The 20,574-nt window shown below is 46.5% G+C and overlaps 1 protein-coding gene across 1 annotated transcript in view; it reads left to right on the top strand.

Moving 5' to 3' along the window:
* Positions 1-20,574, top strand: part of LOC149337706 (uncharacterized) — a 35,965-nt gene that overhangs the window by 2,313 nt on the left and 13,078 nt on the right. The window contains exons 2-4 of the mRNA XM_089554499.1: positions 2,731-2,857; positions 4,196-4,366; positions 18,538-18,660. Of these exons, the coding sequence (XP_089410625.1) occupies positions 2,731-2,857; positions 4,196-4,366; positions 18,538-18,660 (421 nt within the window). The remainder of the gene's footprint in view (positions 1-2,730; positions 2,858-4,195; positions 4,367-18,537; positions 18,661-20,574) is intronic.

The raw sequence follows: 20,574 nt of genomic DNA, 5'->3' as shown, positions 1-20,574 counted from the left end.
GAGCAGAACGGTGGGCAGCGCAGATGATGGCCAGTTCAGCCGAAGCAATCTCGACCAGCGCGGCGGCTCTTCGTCTTTCACTGGCGCTTCGTCTTCGTCGGCGAGTCGTCAGTGGTCTGCCCTGGCGGTAACAGGCGCGGCCGTCGTGGTTCGCTACTCTACGGCTATGAAATTTTTTGCATGAATATAATGTAATTACGAGTTCACAGATCGTTTCAGAAGTCAAATGTGAACGGCGACAGCGATAACAGATTTAACGCAGTCTATTTGCTCTTCATTACACAACGGTAATATAGCAGTAGTTATATTTTTGCACGTTAAGAGGGCTTTTGATAGCAAAACGCATCCAATTTTGTCGAAAAATTAAAGCTGTGCTGGTTTAGAGGAAGGGCTCTCTCATTTCTCACTAGCTATTTACAGAACCTCCAACATTAAGTTTGTATAAAAGAATTTGCATCCTCACACCTTACTTTCAACGGGAGTACCTGAAGTTTCAATTTTAAGGCCAATTTTATTTTCAATTTACGCTAATGAGTTACACTCAGTTACGCGGGCATCTAAAACCATCATACAGGGTCTGTTCTGAAAGTAGTAGGACTGGTTTTTTCCTGGGCGAACGGGCGGACAAGAGGCGGTCTGCGCGTGCAGGATCGTTGAAGCAGGATATTGGGAATGCTGGGGAAAATCAGCAGTCGGCTGTCGGCCCTTGAAGAGAGCAGGTCTCTTGTACTGTGAACCCCTGTCGAAACGTCTCGTCACGCAGAATCACGGAGCGTTTACTGGATCAGCGATACGCGATCAAATTTTGTGTAAATCTTGGTAAAACGGGCAAAGAGACTCGCGACATGATTAAGGAGGCCTACGGTGACGCTGCGATGGGTAGATCAGGTGTTTTTTGAGTGGAACAAGCGGTTCCGAGAAGGTCAGGAAAGATTGGAAGACGACGACCACTCCGGACGCCCTTCGACCAGCAAGAGCAACGAAAATGTGTAGCGAGTGATACGTTTGCTGAACAGTGATTGTAGGATGAGTATCAGAATGATTGCTGATGACTTGAGCTTTCCTCAAACTCAAGTTTTTGAGATCGTGACAGAAAACTTAGCAATGAGGACAGTGTGCGCGAAGTTGGCGCCGGAGTGTTGTCAGAGGAGCAAAAGGTGAACCGGAAAGTGATCTGCCAGGATCTTCTTCATCATGTGAATGAGGACCCTCATTTTTTGCCCAGCACGAGGCGGCAACGCTGCCTCAGGCCCCCTAGAGCCCCGACTTGGCCCCGCCAGACATTTTTCTATTCCCGAGAATAAAATCGACGCTCAAGGGGAAACATCACGCATCGGTAGAGGCGGTTCAACAGGCTGTGACGAGGGAGCTAAACAGCACTCCGGTCCAGGCGTCCCTGGAGGCGTACGAAAACTGGAAAACTCATTGGCAGCAGCGTGTAGGTGCAGAAGGATGCTACTTCGAAAAATTCAAATCGTTTGTGCTATTCTCTTGAATAAATTTTATTAAAAAAAATCAGTCCTACTACTTTCAGAACAGACCATGTATATCTTGAAGACACTGCACTTTTTTTTTTCTGTAAAAACACTGAAATAATAGGCGCCATAGTGAAAGAACAACGAATAAACCTGTCAATATGGTTACGGATGATTACGGATAATGTAGTTACGGTCAAACCGCAGCCAATTTTTTTTATGGCTCTCCGCATCCCTTTGAATTTTATTCTTAAGCTGTGGTGCATGCATATGCTACCTTATCATTTGTATCACTTTTCGTGCTTAAAATTCACTGCGTCTCGTGGTCGAGAGTAGACGCAAGCTTCACGCTTTGCCATACCGGCGCTACACGTTATAGAGACTGACCCTTGCTGCATGGAAAGGTCTGCTTTGGGACAAACGCAACTATTCGGCCGACACAGTGGCGCGTCCTGGATCCCTGCCTTCCACCGCCCTCTATGCTTACAGCGGGATGCGCGCCTCGCCGAAGGATGGCGCCATAGCTGCGCACGAGCGCTAGGCATGACAGTGAGCGCTCGGACTACGAAACACGCACGTCTCTAGCAGAAAGATCTCGCTTCGATCACACGTCACGAGGACTGCGCGTAGGGCACTTGGGCTCCAGGACAGAATGTTGGCTCATTCGTGCCGCGGTGGTGGTGGAAACATTTATTGCCGAGCAATGCAGAGGGAGCAAACCCTGCCTCCCCTTACGGGGCACGAGGCAACCCTTAGGGGGTTGCCCTGAAAGGGCAAAGAACAGTCCTTGGAGGGCTATCCGCTTCAAGGCGTCGGTATTTATCCGGCGCTGCTCAGCAGAAGCGGAGCTGGCCAGGACAGTCTCCCGGTATGAATGGCGCCGTTGCTGATGCGCGCCTGGAGTCACTGATCCATGCGCTGCGCCAGCGGTATTGCAGAACACAGGCACCAGGCGACAGAAAGTTGCGCCTAAGATCGCTTGTGCTAACCGCCGTGTTCTTTCTTCAGTTCGCTTCGCTTCTGGCGAAAAGCTCCCCCGAGCCGCGTCGACAACAAGACCTAACTGCATTTTATGCTTGAAACATGTTCGAATTGTTGGCTGTCCCGCGTGCAAGTGATATGTTCTCAATGTATCAAATAAAGGCCTATACGACTCTGAAGAAGCCTATAATGATACAATCTGTACAAAAGACAATATACTAAAATTAAGAAAAAATAATTGACGTTCATTTTGGGTTCTTTGTCACCTTTTCAGGGACACATTCAAGCCCGACGGGGTAATATCCCTAGGCCATTTTGCTGCTTCAGACAGAGAGCTGGCTGGCTGCAAAATTCTTCCACCAACATATATGCAATCCCCGGCGACTTACTACCACAATTTGGTAAGTACCCTGACCTTTTCTACTGGCCTTGAATCAAGCGCAGTACTCAGTTATAGCCTGGCTGGATTACAGTGTTTCACACCTGGTTGCAGTGTGAAATTTTGAAATTATAGGCTGAAAACCACTAGGCCATATTACGAACTCCGTGCACCGTGCGTGCCTGAAAGCGTAGAAAGGTGGGCTAGTTGCTTGCTGAGATATTCTAGCGGCTAAAAAAGACACGGAGGAAGGTAGGAACCGGCGTTCGTCCTGTCTCGTCTACCTTCGTCCGTGTCTTTTTTAGCCGCTGGAATGTCTCAGAATTGTGCCTGGAAGAACTTTTAATAAAGCACAATTCAGCAGTTTGAAGGAAGCGGTTGATGTGCACGCCTCCCGCAGATGTCCGCATCGGCGGCGTTCTGTACTTTATACCTGAAATAACTACGCTAGGAATAAGATAGAGGATGATGGGAAAGACACACAGCTGCTGTGGCTGAGGCTGTGTTTATCCTTGCCCTTCGTCTTGTTCCTAGCTCTGTTCTTCTAGTTTTGTAGTACAAACGACCCCGACACCTTGATCTTAACACTAAGGTTGTATCTATCGCTGCTGGTTACATCACCTCCTTGAAACCTTGTCTAGGTAATAGAGCCGACGTAAATTCAAACTGAGGGCTCAAAACAGACACTACAAGGCCTTGTTCAGCCCTCTACTGAAATATGCAGTTACCCTCATTTGAATACACTTCGGCATCGTAAGTATTGGCGTCAGGAACAAAAAAAACTCTTTCGTCTTTCCCTGTGAAAAAATTTCTAAAAGGAGGGAAACTTAACGAAGTTCCGTAGCCGCCAGTGTTCGCCCTCCGTGGCGGTGGCATTAAAAGGACACTGAGCACAAATTCAGTCTGTACTGATGGGCATGCACGCTCTAATGATATCGACGATGCTTTCACCTAAAACGGAAATTTTCAAAACGTAAGAGGAAATTTAAATACATGTGTGGCCTTCACTGGTCATTTTCAGAAAAGAACTGCGTTGTCTAAAGAAGGTTTTTTGGCACGAATGTCTCAGGCTGCGCAGCAATACATTGATTTTCAGAGTGACCACGTCGTCTTTTATTTTCTTATTTTGTAACAAGGTAATATATTGTGTTGAAAATATTTTCATTTAATTTTTTCAACGACAAATGGACTTTTTTTGCCGTACAAGCATCAACACGACAATAAGAATACATAAAAGTAGAATCAATTTTTAGTAAGAACGAAAATCAGATCGAGGTGTCATGAAGTCGCAGACGTCTCCATTGTGTCTCCGCATTCCCTGTGCTACGGGAGGATCTGCCACTGGAGTGACTCTTTGCAGGAGCAAGCGCACGACGGCGTCCAGAAGGTGTTTGAAAACACCAAGAACATCGCGTACTTCGTCTCCGTCGCAATGTACGGCCGCTGGTACAAGCCGCGAGAAGGAGAACAACACGGTTTCCTCAAGCCGTGTGCCAACTACAGTGGCGACATCCACGGCAAAGTGGTCGAGGTGGGTACAGGGCAATGGCACTTATGCAATATGTGCGTTCTTATATCAGCCTGATATCACTTTCGCGCCGACATAAGGAATTTTATGAGCTCTACATTGTCGGCTCTGGAACTATGGTCGCAGCAACAGAGACACGCCACTACATATTCTGTTACCGCCTGGCTCTGCTTACTAAGGCGAAAGCTTTTAATGGCTCATGCTCGCGGTCGCGTCCGTCCGTGCGCTGGAATCGTGCCAACTGTGGCCTCTCCTCCGCGCAGCGGCGCAACCTCCTCCCCTGCTTAGCAACCAGTGGGCAGTGGGGGGCGCAGCTGTGCATAGCAATCGTGACGTCACACAGTAGTGGTAGAACGAGCGCGCGCGCGTCGTCGGTGGCAGCTGCACCGCCGCTCCTTCGCCAGACGTCTCGTTGCAGTCGAGCGAGTGAGGCGCATGGCTCCGAAGCGGCCCAGTGATTCCACGCCACGCGGTTCGGGGAAGCGGCAACGGACGCCATATTCTCCCAACACCAAACGCCAGAAGAACAAGGAGCGAATGCGCATGCGAATACAGTGGGTTGACCACAAGGCTTTCGCCAAGCACACTTTAGAATTTTCAAAGTGTCTTCGGTAACTCTTGGGCATCAAACCAGGCGCAAGGCGCACTGGGGCTAGTAAATCTACCAGGTTGCAAGACTGTGCAAGAAGGTCTTGCTTCATCCACGCTACACTGTCTATAAAGGATGCGAAACAGCCTATCGCGGCGATGCGCTTGATACGCTGCTCATAGAACTCAACGTACATTACAGCCGTGAGTTTCTGAACTTTGATAGCACGAGGTAAAAATTGCAAAGCATTTAACTTTACAATATTGATCACTGTTCTCTGCCCGTAGTCGTGTAAAGGTCTTTTGCTAATGGAAAACTCAGCACAAGAAATAAGAGAAGCTCCATTGAAGAGCTTTAAACTCCCCTGCCATCAGGTGCAGTGCCGCTCAATGTAAAGTCTTTGTCAGAAATGTACAGCCCGAGAGGTTTGCTTTCAAGCCGTGAAGCTGGGCTGTCAAGCACATGTGACAGCCCTATGCTTGGGAGCATTGAGGACGTAAAATTTTTTCCGCCTTCGTGTGATTAGTGTCCTTGAATATGCGAGAGGCGCCGCGCTGCAGGGATCCGAAGCAGACCCCATGGGCTCTATACTTTTGACCAAGAATGCACATACTTCAGAGCCTGTTCAACGCTGGCCCAGGCAATCTCTTATTCAGCCGAGAATTTCATCGTGGATACCTAAGGATCACAATTTTAACAAAAAATAAATTACGCACAGCGATGCCAAATGCCTTGCGAGAGCCTAGAAGAAAACATCTATTTATTCATTGCTATTTAAGCAATAACTAAGGCGATGACGAAATTTGGCTAGTTACTTTAAATGTCATAAAGCGAAATGCTAACCATGCTTGCACGCGTCAAAAAGCTATCCTTGGAAGCTGGTTTGTGGGGTTAGAATAGATGAAATGTCCACTAACGGCAGGAAATGGATGCTAAAAATGGCGGTATTTGAGTGCGCACGTGTGTAAGATTCTCCTACTTTTAATCCAGCGTCATATTAGTGATGGGATGTTTTGTAGAAAATAGGAGAAATACATTCAGAAAGCGTCGACTTTACCTTCGTGTCCTCTGTCAGAGTACCGTCGCTTTCGTACATATAACATCTATTTGTTATTTTGAATGGAGAGCTGCACTCCACTTCAGAGTCCCTTTACTTTGTCTGTTAGGGATAATAAGCAAGCGCTCTTGGAAACTTTCGCTGGTTTTGAACTATATTGGCAATTTTTTTTTAATTTTCCTTCGTAAGCTGACCCTCTTGTATTGCTGTACCTCGTCAGTCCGAGCGTTTTCCTGAGTGGAGAACAGTTGAGCATTATTGATCCCAACTTTCTTCAATCTTTCGCTCTTTCAACACGCGCAGATGTTGCTTACGTGTTCCTTTGTTCCTTACCTGGTTAGTCCTTCTCTCTGTTCTAACGCAGCAGTGTCTTTCAATAATGAAGTAGCTGGCCAAACTTGCTGCTTCACTGCTCTATATCTCTATAAAAAACCAACTGCACCAGTATTGGGAGTAGTAAAAGATAACCTGCACCGCAACAGCTCATACCTTCGACGGATAGTACCGGCATGTAATATAAACAGAGTGGCTCGCTGGTCAGTCCCTCAGTGAAAGAATAATTTTGCTCCCGCACAACCAAAAAAAGGACAAAGGAGAGAAGAATCGAACGGACACTTCGGAACATGCGTGTTTTGAAACCACATATACCCCAGTTACGCTGATAAATTTGTGGTCTGTTTAATAAGAACACTAAGTCGCAATTATGACAGGAATGTTTACCACGTTTGTATTGCAAATAAGGTCCCCTCTCTCAGCAGCAAAATGCGAGACAGGCGCCAGCATGGCTGGCTAAAGTGGTGACCGCTTGTCTTCTGACATTTTCAGAAGCGCTAAAACAACAAGGACGCACAGGGAACAGACAGGGCCGAGCGCTCGTCCCTGTCTGTTCCCTCTGCGTCCTTGTTGTTTTAGCGCTTCTGAAAATGTCAAATCTGCACCAACTAGCCCGATCCGCTACGCTTGTCTTCGCATTGTGCGCCCTTCGCAGCGCAGTTTTTTAAGTTTTAAAGTTGTATGGGTAATGTTCCATTTGTGTTTAACGTCCCAAAGCGACTCAGGCTATTAACGACGCCGTAGTGATGGGCTCCGGAAATTTCGACCTCCTGAGGTTCTTTAACGTGCACTGACATCGCACAGTACATGGGCCACTAGAATTTTGCCTCCATTGAAATTCGACCGCCACGGCCGGGATCGAACCCGTGTCTTTCGGGTACGCAGCCGAGTGCCATAGCCACTCAGCCACCGCGGCGGCCAAATAATCAGATTTTCTGCATAGAATGAATTTAAAATGAGTTCATGCCTTCCGGCCCCCGTTTTTCCCCGCCCAGACTGGGCTGTCGTAAAAAAAACGTTCCAAATGCAGCGAAGCGCTACGGTTATTCGCACGGAAGAGAATAGAAAAACCGTCGCCAAGCCCAATTGGATTATCTAATATGCTATGTAAGCCTGATTAGAAAAAAAAAACCTTACATTTCCTCATAAACATCAGAACAGCTTCAGGCTAGTTAAGGCTTGTCGCTGGAATGTTATGCCCACGTATATCTCAAAGTACAGGCAACTGGAGAACGCTCATAAGGAAGTTCATTGTTCAGAAACCACAGGTGGAGACGACGGCGGCGACGATAATGGGCTGAACGCTGCAGAATAAAATTCAGGGCGACCAAGCTTCAATGAACCACAGCGTCGCAGTTGTGCAGAGGTTTGGAGAAGTCGGCAGCCGCGAATAAGTTCCCAATTATAGAGCAGCTTATGGTTTTCATGAAGCCAGGCATCCGTGCTGCTGAAAGGGAAATCCCTCGGCATTACAAAGCCGGAATCTGGCAAAGCCTTACTAACAATACAGGGAACGAAACCAGCCAGAGAGTGTGAAATAACAGCAGATCAATTGGTGGACGGAGGAAGCCTTCTTCATAAAAAATAATTTTCGCACTTTGTACACAAATACCTCTTGAACGCGAGTGTACTAGACGAGAGAAGAATTCCAACATTATCCTCATTCACGACAGTGCAGAGGTAAAAGTCTTGGAGAGTTAGATAACCCACTAGATACTTAGTGGCTATTTGGACTTATTGGTAAGTGATCATGATTAAAGAACGCAGCGCGAAAAGACAGGGACAAATGAACAAGTGGACAGGACTCGCGCTGACAGTAAGCGAGAGTCCAGCGCCAGTCCTGTCCACTTCTTCATTTGTCCTTGTCTTTTCGCGCTGCATTCTTTAACCATTAGATAATTGTTCGGTGCTTATGAGGTACTCGCAAACGTAATAATTAATGGAATAAGTGCTATTTTAGACTTCAGGTGACCAAAATGAGCCAAGGTAATAATGCGAGTTAATTATATGGCTCATCGGTAAAGTAACCTGGCGTCGGCGTCGGCTTTGGTTCCAAAATTTGAGATGACGTCAGTGTGTTATGAATAGAGACCGGATTTTAGGCAAATGCCTATTTTTTTCAACGCTTCGTAGGCGCACCATTTTTACATATGAGCACGAATTAGGTGTTGACAATATGTTTAATACTCTTTTTAGTGCCTATAAATGCCTATTTTGGGTGTCAGTGCCTATAAATGCCTGTTTCCGACGTCGGTGCCTAAAAATGCCCTATTTTACAGGAAAGGGGCCTGAAATACGCCGTGGTTTTGCTTTCAGATTCTGTTTGCTTTCGAATCCATTTCTGTTTTGAGTATAACACACACGTGGCAACATAAGATGACCTCGTCAGTTGGCTGTGGTGAATACTACACCTACGCCGGCTGTGTACACAATACCAACCACGTCAGCCGAAAATATCGAGGCAACCTTTTTCCTATTTTCTGCCATTTTATCGTGGCAGCTTGTTGATGACTTTGGCTGTTAAAGTGGCAGTTGACCAGATGGAACCACATTTCGGAAAGTACACGGAGTAAGTTATAGGTTCGTCCAAATAATTCCCAGTTGGCTCCAATTAAAACCAACTGTAAAATGTTTCATAAACCTGCTGGAAACAGTTTAACTGATTTTTTTCTGAAGAAGATTTTTTTCTTTCTCAAGAACTCAGAAAGCCCTTCAAGGATGTTAATGAACTTATTGCTTCAGTCAAGTTTTTGAAAGCGCCTTCTCTTGTGTGCGCGTTTAAAAAGCAGGTGCCGGAAGTGCCTCTCCCGCCGGAGCCTATCATCACACGTAGGGGAACGTGGCTGGAAGCCGTTGAATACTACAACTACCACCTTTCTGGTCATAAACAGTTTCTCGGGTGATGAGAGTGCTCTATTCAGGAGGGCTCAAGCTGCCCTCTCTCAGGACAACCTCCAAGGAGACCTCGCGTACTTGTGCGCTAACTTCACTTTTCTCGCGAGCACTATAAAAAAGATAGAATGGGGGGGTGTAATGCTCACTACCAACATTGGACTAATTGAGAATGTGCAGCAACGAATCGCTGCTCTTCCTCACGGAGAAGTTGCCGAGGAAATCCGCGCAAAGTTGCAGTCCGTCTTGGACAAAAACGAGGGGTTTTCAGTCCTCAAGCAAATTTCAGGAGTACTTACCGGTGAACATTCTATGATACCGAACAGTGTAAAGCCATCAAATGTTCCTAAGTACAAGCACGCTCCTGTAACATCCGTTGATGTTGAGCGTTCTTTTTCAGCATACAAGCTTGTTCTTACTGATAAGAGGCATAAATTTGAGTCTACCAACCTGGAGATGGTGCTTGTTTGCTACTGCTTCCATAGCTTTAACAGTGATTTCTAGATGGATGATGTTCATTTTACCATGGATCCTCGTGGATGTACGTAGGCCCGTGGAGAAATATGGTTCTTTTCGGCATATTCCGCATCAAGCAGCACTGTGTGTAACATTTTCTAGCATCTCGTATTTATGGTTTCCAGACCGTTCTAATGGCAAACACCATTTGATAGTCGCGTGGCTCCAGACACGTGAAGCCACAAACTATAAAACACTTTTAAATTCCTGTGTGAGCGAAGACCGAACTCATTTGTCAGATGCTTTGAATTGACAATGTTTCTATCAATTTCTAAATACATGGACTCCTGTTAAGGTGGTCATTAATTGTTTCTACTTTTGTACACGACAAGCGAATTGTTTGTTTCGAGGTATACAAAAGTGTTTTAAAACGGTTGCTAACTGTCCCTTTTGCTCTGCTGAAGCATGTGTATTGTACGAAAAGTGGCGCGACAGCCTTAAAAAAACAGCTGCTAATGTTCGCACCTTGCTTAAAGTCCCAAATCATTCCTGCTGTGTTTTTGTTTTATTTTACGGCAGATATTGCGCGCCGATGTTCGGAACTGTGTGCACTGTTCATAAAGTTTACAGTGCCTATTTTTCTCCGTTAGGTGCCTAAAACTCAATTTTAGCCGCCTATTTATGGCGCCTAAAACGTGCTTTTTAGTGCTTAAAAATCCGGCCTCTAGTTATGAACGAAAAATAAAATTTCTTCATAAGCTGCGGGGAACTGAAACCAGATCTTTCAGATGGTTCGTCGGTTAGGTGACGCGCTACTGCATCGGCAGGTGGCACGGCGTTGCGAGACCCAGGTTTCTCTGCCCGCCCTCCCGTTGAGAGGACACAGTAGCAGAGCTAAAAAACAGGGACGAGGGTAGACGCAGACAAGAAAGGCGCTAGATATCAACCGACTTTATTCTCGAAAAGAACCACGATTTATAGGTGACAATCAGGAAAAAAAAATCAACAATCGAATCGCATGCGTGGCGGCACTTCCCGATACAGGAACTTCAAATCTTTAGCACACACATAATCTTTTGGTTTGCTCACACACGATTGCCTTTCCATGTGAATAAGAAAGGCTTCCAATACTTCGCGCTCTTTCTGATCTGCATTTACAGATATCGCACGTGTCTGCTCAAACAAAGGAGTACAAGTTTTTTCATCATGCTTCCATCGTTTGCAGTGTGCCGTAAGGCTCCCCATTGGTCGGTCACAGTTGTGGCAATCTACCATGCCTTCCTGAACTGGTGGATTTTTCGTGGATTTCAGACTCAGGGCCAACGACGCCGGCACTGGCGACGATGCCAGCCTTTGTGCTGCACTGCACCCTTAACGCAGTTGCGCTAATAGTTGAATCAAGTTGCTGGGTGCAGTATGGCCTATAGCTGAGCCGAATTCACTGGCTCCCCCGCCGCCGTGTTCAGCTTCCCCATCCCTCTCCACGGAGCATGGCGGCCGCAGAATGCTAAGCAAACTGCGGCACGAGTGATTAAATTGTACAAAAAAAATGGTTGACAACAATCCAATCTGCACACTGTAAAAAACTCAGGGGGCACTTTGGCTCTCTAAAGTGCTGCAAGGCGAAAGCGTTTCCTGCCCGCACTGTTTGCTTTTTATTTATTTTTTGTTTTAATATTTTGAGATTTTCGTTAATTTTTTTCAGTTTGTTTTTATTTGGGTTTCTTTTCTTATTTTTATTGTTTTGTATTTTTCATTTGCCACATTTTTATTTTGTTTATATTTTTGTTTCTTTCTTTATTTTTATTGTTTATTGTTTTTATTTTTATTTCCCACATTGGTTACTTTGTTTTTATTTTTGTTTCTTTTCTTAATTTGATTGTTTATTGTTTTTATTTTTTATTTGATTTCACTTTTATTCTTGCTTCTTTTCTTATTTTTATTGTTTTTAATTTTTATTTTCCACATCTTTATTGCCGTTTAATTGTTTATTTTTGTTGATATTGTTTTTTATTTTTTATTTTCGCATTTCTTATTTCATTTACGAGAGCCATTGCATTCACTAGAGGAGCCTTTATACATGCTGAAACCTTGAGCCTTCGTGGCGGAGTGGCGGTAAATCTTTCTTTAGTGTTCTTTGAAGCACAAGGCATCAGGTTCTTACCGGTAGGACAGCAGGACATCCCTTATGACACTATTATGCTGCTTGGCCTCCATAGTTTATGGAAAACAAGGACACAATTCAACAATGCAGAAGTAGTTGTGAGATCTCCACGCGAGCATTTCATTGAAGGTGTCATACGTCTGAAGGAAGTGTATCAGGCACTGCCTGATCAGTCAACTTGGTTAAATGTGTTGGATGACTTGGTTGAACTGAAAAAATTTTAACCTGCTGTGTCAGTGCAAGTGTTGCTGACAAGTTTTACTTCTTTGTACCCGTTGTGAAAATGCAATAAAGAAAAAAAAAGCCTTCGTGGCGGAGTGGTAGCGTCTCCGCTTCAAATGCCAAAGACCCTGGTTCGATTCCCAGCCTCGACGCAGTTTCTTTTTAAGTAGTGACGCCGAGACGCGGACAAATCTGCCCACATGGCTGCTAACGCCAGTATGAGGCATTACAGGCTTTCGCCTTAAAAAGTGTAGCCGCACCAGTGGCTCAGTGGTTATGGCGCTCGGCTGCTGCCTCGAAAGGCACGGGTTCAATCTCGGCTGCGGCGCTGCAGTCTCATTTGGATGGAGGCGAAATGAGAGAGACCTAAGTACGCTGCGATGTTGGCGCACATTAAAGAACCTATGGTGATCGAAATTACCTGGTGTTCTCCACTTCGGCATCTCTCATAGCCGGAGTCGCTTTGGGAAGTTAATCCCTATGATACATAAACCAAACAATACAAAAAGTAAAGCTCTGACGGAGAGTTTTAGCAACGTTTTTAAAAGTTTCTCCCAAATTTTCCTCATATTTGCCCAAATGCAGTCTCCAAAACTAGTCTTGTCGTTCGTAGTAGGCCTAAACATGTGATGCGTTGCGGGAAAGCCGCTGAATATCCTAGAGCGCCTCACAGACGGCGGTATATCCATTCTGTGATACTGATCAGATTATCCGGCTAGTGGACGGGCCGCTTTTGTCGTAAATTGGGGCAGTGACGCAGCGATCGTGCGGCGCGAGATAGCAGCGCCGCGGTGCTGCTCCACAGCTGCCTCCATGCCCGAAGCCGTGGTCTCTCTACTTGTGCTTACGACTGTACGTAGCACAATATGCAGCTCGGTAATTCGTCGATAGGCTTCGTTTCGAACAGCCCTGTTAGTTTCGCGGTAGACGCATGGCGAGGGAAGCGGGCACATCACATTCTGGTGAGGGCATGCTCTTTTTATTTTTCCTATCAAGTAGTTATAGTACACGGATATTACTTGCCTGGAACGTGATGTGTTTGTGTCCTCGCCAAAGAGGAAGTAATCGACAAGGTCACATATTCCACACAGTTTCTTTGCTTTCATTACCAACCACTCTGAAACCAACAGCGCTAACTTCACACGGCGTGAAATAGTCCTAGCCTCTCATTGCTCCATCGCTTGCTGTCATCAAGTGCGCACCGGAATTTCCAAAAACATGTGGCTCTTAATGACGCACTGAGCAGTCATTGGTTGGTAATAACAAGCACAGTTGTTAGAGTTATTAGAGAATAATAAGGTCAAAGCTTTCCACCCACGAAAAAACACTGAACAAGAGAGCCTAGACATGCACGAAACGACACAGCCCGCAGCATGACTAATACTGGCAAGCTACGTCGTTCACTAGGCACGACTAAATTTTCTCCGACCACTCCGCTTTCGTCAGTACTGTCCAGTAGTGACGCAAAACTATCGATAGTACTATCGATAGTCTTTTTTACCATCGATAGTCCGTTAGTGACTCAACTATCGATAGTATCGCGACAGTAGTATCGATAATACTTTCCATAGTTCTATTGATAGTACTATCGATAGCCTTATCGATACTACTTGTTATATATTGTAACGGAAAATAGGGCGACAGGTCGCTAACCGGCAGAATACAGCAAGCAGCCAGCCAGCCAGCCAGCGCGAGACACTTCAACGTCTTCGAAGACACTTCAGCGCCACCTGAGGACACCAGGTGGCATTACTCCCCCTCCCAAAAAAAGAAAAACATAAAAGCGGGGTTGCAGTACGGGCAGTGGAAAGAGAAAAAAAAACAGCACAAGCACATAAAAATGTACAAGGGAGGTGGGCGAAGGTGTCCCACGCGAAAACTAGCCGAACACTGAGCGTACTATCCATTATCGCGTGAAGTAGGGTTTCATGCGGACAACGTGCACAACCTCAGAGCGGGGTGGACGACGCTGAGGCTGCACAGTCCCGCCAGGAAGAACTTCGTAGGTCACTTCGGTGACGCGGCGCAATACTCGGTACGGTCCAAAGTAGCGGCACATCAGTTTTTCAGACAAGCCTGGGCGGCGTACCGGGGTCCACACCCAAACTTGGTCACCCGGATGAAATTCGACATGCCGATGACGGAGGTTGTAGCGGCGCGCATCCGTGCTCTGCTGCCGCTGAATGTGAATACGGGCAAGTTGACGTGCTTCCTCGGCGCGCTGAGCGAACTGCTCGGCGTCTGGCGTGAGTGGGTGGTCATCAGTGCAGCATGGAAGCATTGCATCCAGCATCGTCTGAACGTCACGTCCGTAGACCAGACGAAATGGTGTAAATCGGGTCGTCTCCTGTGTGGCCGTGTTGTAAGCGTATGTGACGTACGGGAGAATCTCGTCGCAGGTTTTGTGCTGCGAGTCTATGTACATTGCGATCATGTCGGCGATCGTTCTGTTGAGTCTCTCTGTGAGCCCGTTCGTCTGTGGGTGATAGGCAGTGGTTTTGCGATGGTTCGTGTGACTGAGCTCGAACACGTCGCGCATGAGCTGTGCCGTAAACGCCGTACCTCGATCAGTGATTACGTGGGACGGTGCACCATGACGCAGCACGATTTGTTGCATAAAAAACTGGGCGATCTCAGATGACGTACCGCGCTGCACCGCCTTAGTTTCCGCATACCTTGTTAAATAGTCGGTCGCGACTATGATCCATTTATGACCGGCCGATGACACAGGAAATGGGCCCAGGAGATCGATGCCGACTTGATCAAAAGGCGTCCGAGGCGGTTCAATAGGTTGGAGCAAGCCCGCTGGCTTGAGAGGAGGCGCCTTACGACGTTGGCAATCGCGGCAGCCTCTGACGTAAAGCTGGACGGAGTAGTATCGAGATTCCATAAAATCAACTCCGCGTACCCACTACATCCTAAACTTGGTTTCCCGAGTGTGTGGTATGGAGGTGATGGTATCAGTAACTGACAGGACTCGCCCGTTTTCGCGGCCTACGCGTCACCATGCTCTGCAGACGTTCCCTGCGTAAAGTTGCTGGATAAAATGTTAGCGTATGAACGTGCTAGTTGCGAAGCATGCATGTGAAAAGCATTTCTGCAGCGGTTACGGCGGCAAGACGACGTCTGCAGTGCACGATAGTGTCGTGTAAGCCAGCAAAGCTTGGGCTGTGTGTTTTTTTCATCGGATGCAGTTCCAGGTATTTTTCCGAACTGTCCGAGTGCACGTTAAATACCCACAGCTGGATAGTAGAATCGCTAGTAATACTAGCGATTCTACTATCGATAGTATTACTATCGCTAGTAGATAGTAATACTATCTACTAACGCCTAAAGGGGGACGCCCAGCGTCCCCCTTTGCTGGAGGTGTCTTAGCGTTTTCCCGCTCTTGTTCGGTCTCAGCGATGGGTTAGCCTGATGAGGCCGCCTGCTGACATGTACAGCTACGTAGTTCTTCGGCAGGAGACGCAGGACAGCCGTACGAGGTTCCGAAACGTCTTTAGCCATTCTTTGACTTTATCAGTGACTGCAATTTAGCGGCTTTTCTATCTCATGACTGGTGCAGCTATTGCACATCCACTGCGGCTGTAGCGCTGCGGCACACTAATATGACGGAGACGACGAAACAGCGCTGTAGCTCAAGAGACTGCCACTTAGAACACGTGGTGCTAGAGGATGTGGTGATGGTGTAGTGGTAAAAGGCCTTGAGAAAAGAAGCTACTTTGTTTCCACCTGCCCTGATTGGAATCCCACTTGGGGCAGAAGTTTTATTTCTGCTAAATAGTATTCAGACAGAGAATATAGGAATCCTTTGAAAGTGTTCTGTGTAATTGCTGGCCAAAAATTCGATTTCACTATGGCCTTTGTATCCCGCTTATGTTGAATCCCAGAATAACTGAGCTTCTATGACGACGCTCGCGCGAATCTTCCGGTAATGGGAGCTTAAATAATGTCAGTAAAAAAAAAAAGTACCGCCGAAAGCATTATCGATCGGAACCTTCGGGCGACACTCGGTAGCGAAAATCATGGGAACTCAGTGGCCGCTACGAATTGAGCTTTAGACATTTCAAATGTATTGAGTTATTTCTTCGTGGTATGGTCTGCAGGCTAAAACTGCAACTGCCATCAAAGAAATCCGCAATCCGAAGGCAACCTTGACCATTGATAACAATCTCTGCTCACCGCCGCTTTTCAAATCCCACCCATCATGACAGGGCCGTTGACAGGGCCCTAGAAGAGAAATCAGTGGTTCAATAAATATCATCAATAAATAAATAAACAATAAAAGTGTGAGTATGAAAATCCTAAGTGAATTTTTTTCGTAGTGAATTCCCGTGAAAAAACCTTTCTGGCAGTCTAAAAGCTTCGAACCAAATCAGCGGCTGTACGGCCATAATCCCTACTTCATTAAAAAATGATTTTCGTTCGGAAGACGGCGAAGCCAATTCTGAGACGCGTAGGTAGTTAGCGGATGGCGCTAACAATCCTTAAAATTATCTGTCCACCTCTTTCACTCGCTGTAGAAAAAAATTTGTGGCAGCACTGTTTCACAATTATTTTTCAGCGCGCTGTAGTGTTTCAAAGTTTAGGATATGAAGATTCATCAAATATTAAAGCAGTTAAGCAAGCCTCTAGCAGAATACAAAACGTAGTTGTTTATTTTTTCTTGCCGAGTTTAGTCCAGAGCCTTTCGACAAATACAGCTGAGGAAATACAGCCGTTTCTTGTCTTGCCCTCGGTTTCTTAATGCGCAACTTTCGCTTTCCCTAGTTTTGTGTAATAGCTCAGGAAAAGGAGCATTCTAAAGGTACGAGGTGTTTGCGGGGTGCCGATGTCATGGAAAATTCAAATCCTCATGCGTCTGGAAAAAATCCGGAATAGAATGCTCCAGACTGCCTCTAATGTAATAAACATTCGAGACGGCTGTACTTCGAATTCATCATCATCATCAGCCTGAACACACCCGCTGCAGGGCAAAAACCTCTCTCATGTGTCTCCAATTAACCCTGTCTTTTGCGAGCTGCGGCCACCGTATCCCCGTAAACTTCTTAATCTCTCCAGAAAAGGGTTGTAGCGCCAATACAGACAACACACAGAAAGCTAGACGGCGCTACAACCATTTTCTGGAAACATGCACCAACTAGCCCCCAACAAGTATTACTCAGTTACCTTTCTTAATCTCATCCGTCCACCTAACTTTATGAAGCCCCCTGCTACGCTTGCCATCTCTTGGAACACTCCGTTACCCGTAAGGACGAGTTGCTACCTTGCCTTCGCATTACATGCCCTGCCCAAGCCCATTTCTTCCTCTTGAATTCAACTAGGATGTCATTAAGCTGCGTTTGTACCGTCACCCACTCTGCCCGCTTCCGGTGTCTTCACGTTACACTTGTCGTTCTTCCTTCCACAGCTCGCTGCGTTGTTCTTAACTTGAGCTGAACTCTTTCGTTAGCCATCAAATTTCGAATTACTTCAAAGTAATGAATGACTAAGCATATGCTGCTTAGGCAGTGCACTTGATACTGCCGTGGTACTTGGAAAAGAGATGAGACAAAATCAACGCTGGTCTTGCAGTTCGGCATCAGCGAAGCCTGAGCGCCGATGGGGCTCGTTTCTTTTTTTCTTCAATTGCTTGGTGCAGTTTAGCGGCGCACTTTTCTCGAATAGTTAGGTTCACTAGTTAGGCTCACTTTCGAAAGAAAAGTCGCTGTTGTATTGTGGTGAACATCGGGGATACCTAATCAGAAAGTGAACGAGGGGGGCAGGGAAAGCCCTAGAGTGCTTGTCCTGAGGTATTCCGCGCGAGCACCCTGATGCTTTCGGTTTGGTTTGGTTAATGGGGTTTAATGTCCCAAAGCAACTCAGTCTATCAGAGACGCCGTAGTGAAGGGCTCCGGAAATTTCGGCCGCCTGGGGTTCTTTAACGTGCACCGACATCGCACAGTACACGGGCCTCAGAATTTCTCCTCCAAAGAAATTCAACCGCCGCGGCCGGGATCGAACCCGCGTATTTCGGGTCAGCAGCCGAGCGCCATAACCACTGAGCCACCGCGGCGGCCCTGATGCTTTCGTTTCGTCCCTAGTTCTCTTTGTGACTATCAAGAACCATCTGCCCACGCTCCCTGCTATAGATTCCGGGATATCTGTTTTTCCTTTTGCTCAGGGTAACGCCTTAAGTGCCTATCCACTCGCCCCCCGATGGTCACGTTTGCGGCCTGCCATACATTGCGTTGTACGTGCCTGCCTAGGTGTGCGTACTCACAAAAACATCCATATTTGCGGTCTGCCACACAGAGCGTTCTACGTGTGCGTATTTGCACAAACATCGCTATAGAATGAAACCTTGCTTTAAAGTGGGTGACGGGTTTCGCTATGTGTTGTTCAATTCATTCCCCGACCACTGCGCAGTGCTATCGTGCGATGTATGTTCTTTCTTTACTGTTCCCTAAAAAAAAACGAAGGTCTGCAAGAACGCGGAGTTCCACGTTAGCTACCACAACGACGAACCTCAAGGCGCCCTGGCCTACAGCAGCAAGAGCCGGAGGGTGCTGACGTACGATGATCCCACATCGCTTTGCCAAAAGGTAATGCAGCTTTGCAAATGTCCAAGTTCACAAACGGATCGCTAACACGCCAGGCTTTAGAGCGCCATGTGCAAAATATATTACCGCTTTGCATTCGTTGTTCATTTTTAGCCTAACCCCCTATTTACGATAGTTACATGTGTTCGACATAAAAATTACTCCCTGTGCACTCAATTCTGAACGCAGCTTACGTACTGATTTTGATTTCATCACTTCCTAGGAGCTAGCGCTATCTGACGAAAATATTTTCGCAGCTGTGAGGTAGTTGTGTGAAAGGAAAAGAGGCGCGAAATTTAACTGGGGCTGGAAGAATATGAGAAAAATTTTCGGATAAAATGTGTGCCACCGAGATACCTGAGAATTGCCTTCCAGGTGGCGAATGATTCGCGGAGTTCTGGTTCGCGGGAGGTTCGCAACATTGCTATTTGCGCCACTTTATTTCTGAACGAGAAAATGTGACGAAACTGATTTCACTAAACAACTGCAGCGCTTATTTTGACGCGCAATCTCAGCTGCATGCTATCACAGTTTCGACGAAGTAAAATACATATGCTTTGACGGAAACGTTTTGTAAACGGCTTCACAAAACAAAAGATTTTGAGTGCCCCAGAAAAATCCGGGCAAGCACTTCTAGTTCACGCGGCTGGCACTACATTCTGCATGATGGCCGAGAGAAGTAGTCTGTGCCAGCGTTGCAGGCACTTCAGAAGTTGTATTCTGCGGCGAAGGCCATCAGTTTCAACATCTTCGCCCACCATTGCGCAACATTTCTTAGATCAAAGTACTCTCTTTCGTTTAGAGAGGGTAGGCTGTACTGGGACGCAGATGGGCGAAGTTGGTGGCGCCTAGTAAAGGTGGTCATGTAGCGGAAGAAGGGGGAAGGCCTGAAATCATTCAACAAAGCACGCTTTCTTTTCATGGTACAGAGATTACCAAGACAACCTATACCAAAGTGTCACCCTCTCCCCACCGCCTTCTTTCTTTTTCCTCTTCCTAACTCCTACCTGTCTTTTTTGCTCAGTAGGACCTATATAATAAAACAACAACGTTAAGAGATGGGAAGCGGGTGGAGTAGGTGAGGGAGCGAACGGGGGTCAATGACATCGTGTTCGAAATCAAGAGGGAGAAAGGGGCTTGGGCAGGGCATGTCATGCGATGGCAAGATAACCGCTGGTCTTCAAGGTTAACGGAGTGGATTCCAAGGGAAGGCAAGCGTAGCAGGGGGCGGCAGAAAGTTAGGTGGACGGATAAGATTAAGATGAGGCTGAGAGTTTGTAAAGATACGGCACTCGCCTGTGGGACAGCATGGCTAAACGCCTTCTGCTGGTTTTGCAGGTTAGTTCCTGGCATAATGTTCATTCTAACAGAAATGACAATAGATTTGTAGTAGTCCTGCCGTGCCCTCGCAGGTGTCGCGCAATTTTGAGTGATTGCTGGACAGTGTTGTTGTTGCTGTTGACGTCGGGTGATATTGAGGAGAATCCGGGGCCTACAACAGAGGGATACTTGCAGATGATTGTAAAGAATCAGGCAGACACGGATCGCAAATTGAAAGCTATTCAAGACGAAATCGGTGAGCTGAATGCAAGGACGGAAGGGTTATCGGACGTTCTAGCGGCATTCAAGGAAATGAGCGCAAGAATTGATAACCTTGAGTCTATCATCAAAGAGCAAGCTAAAAAGTTAGTGGAATTTGAAAGCCGCGGCCGGCGTAACAATCTTTTAGTTTTTGGGCTCCCTGAACAAGCCACTGAGTCAGATTTAGATCTGAGAAAAGCGGTTGTAGACAATATTTTCCACAAGGATCTTAGTGTTCAGGTTACTTCAGTCGAAAGAATTCATCGCCTAGGAAGAAAGAAAACAGGAGCTACTAGACCAGTAATTATGAAATTCTATGATTCCAGGGAAAAAGAC

This window comes from Amblyomma mixtum, chromosome 7 (assembly GCF_055824585.1).
Source record: "Amblyomma mixtum isolate Tamu chromosome 7, ASM5582458v1, whole genome shotgun sequence".
NCBI classification, from domain to species: domain Eukaryota; kingdom Metazoa; phylum Arthropoda; class Arachnida; order Ixodida; family Ixodidae; genus Amblyomma; species Amblyomma mixtum.
Note: the sequence above shows the minus strand (reverse complement) of the source record. Positions and strands in the feature narration are given on the sequence as shown.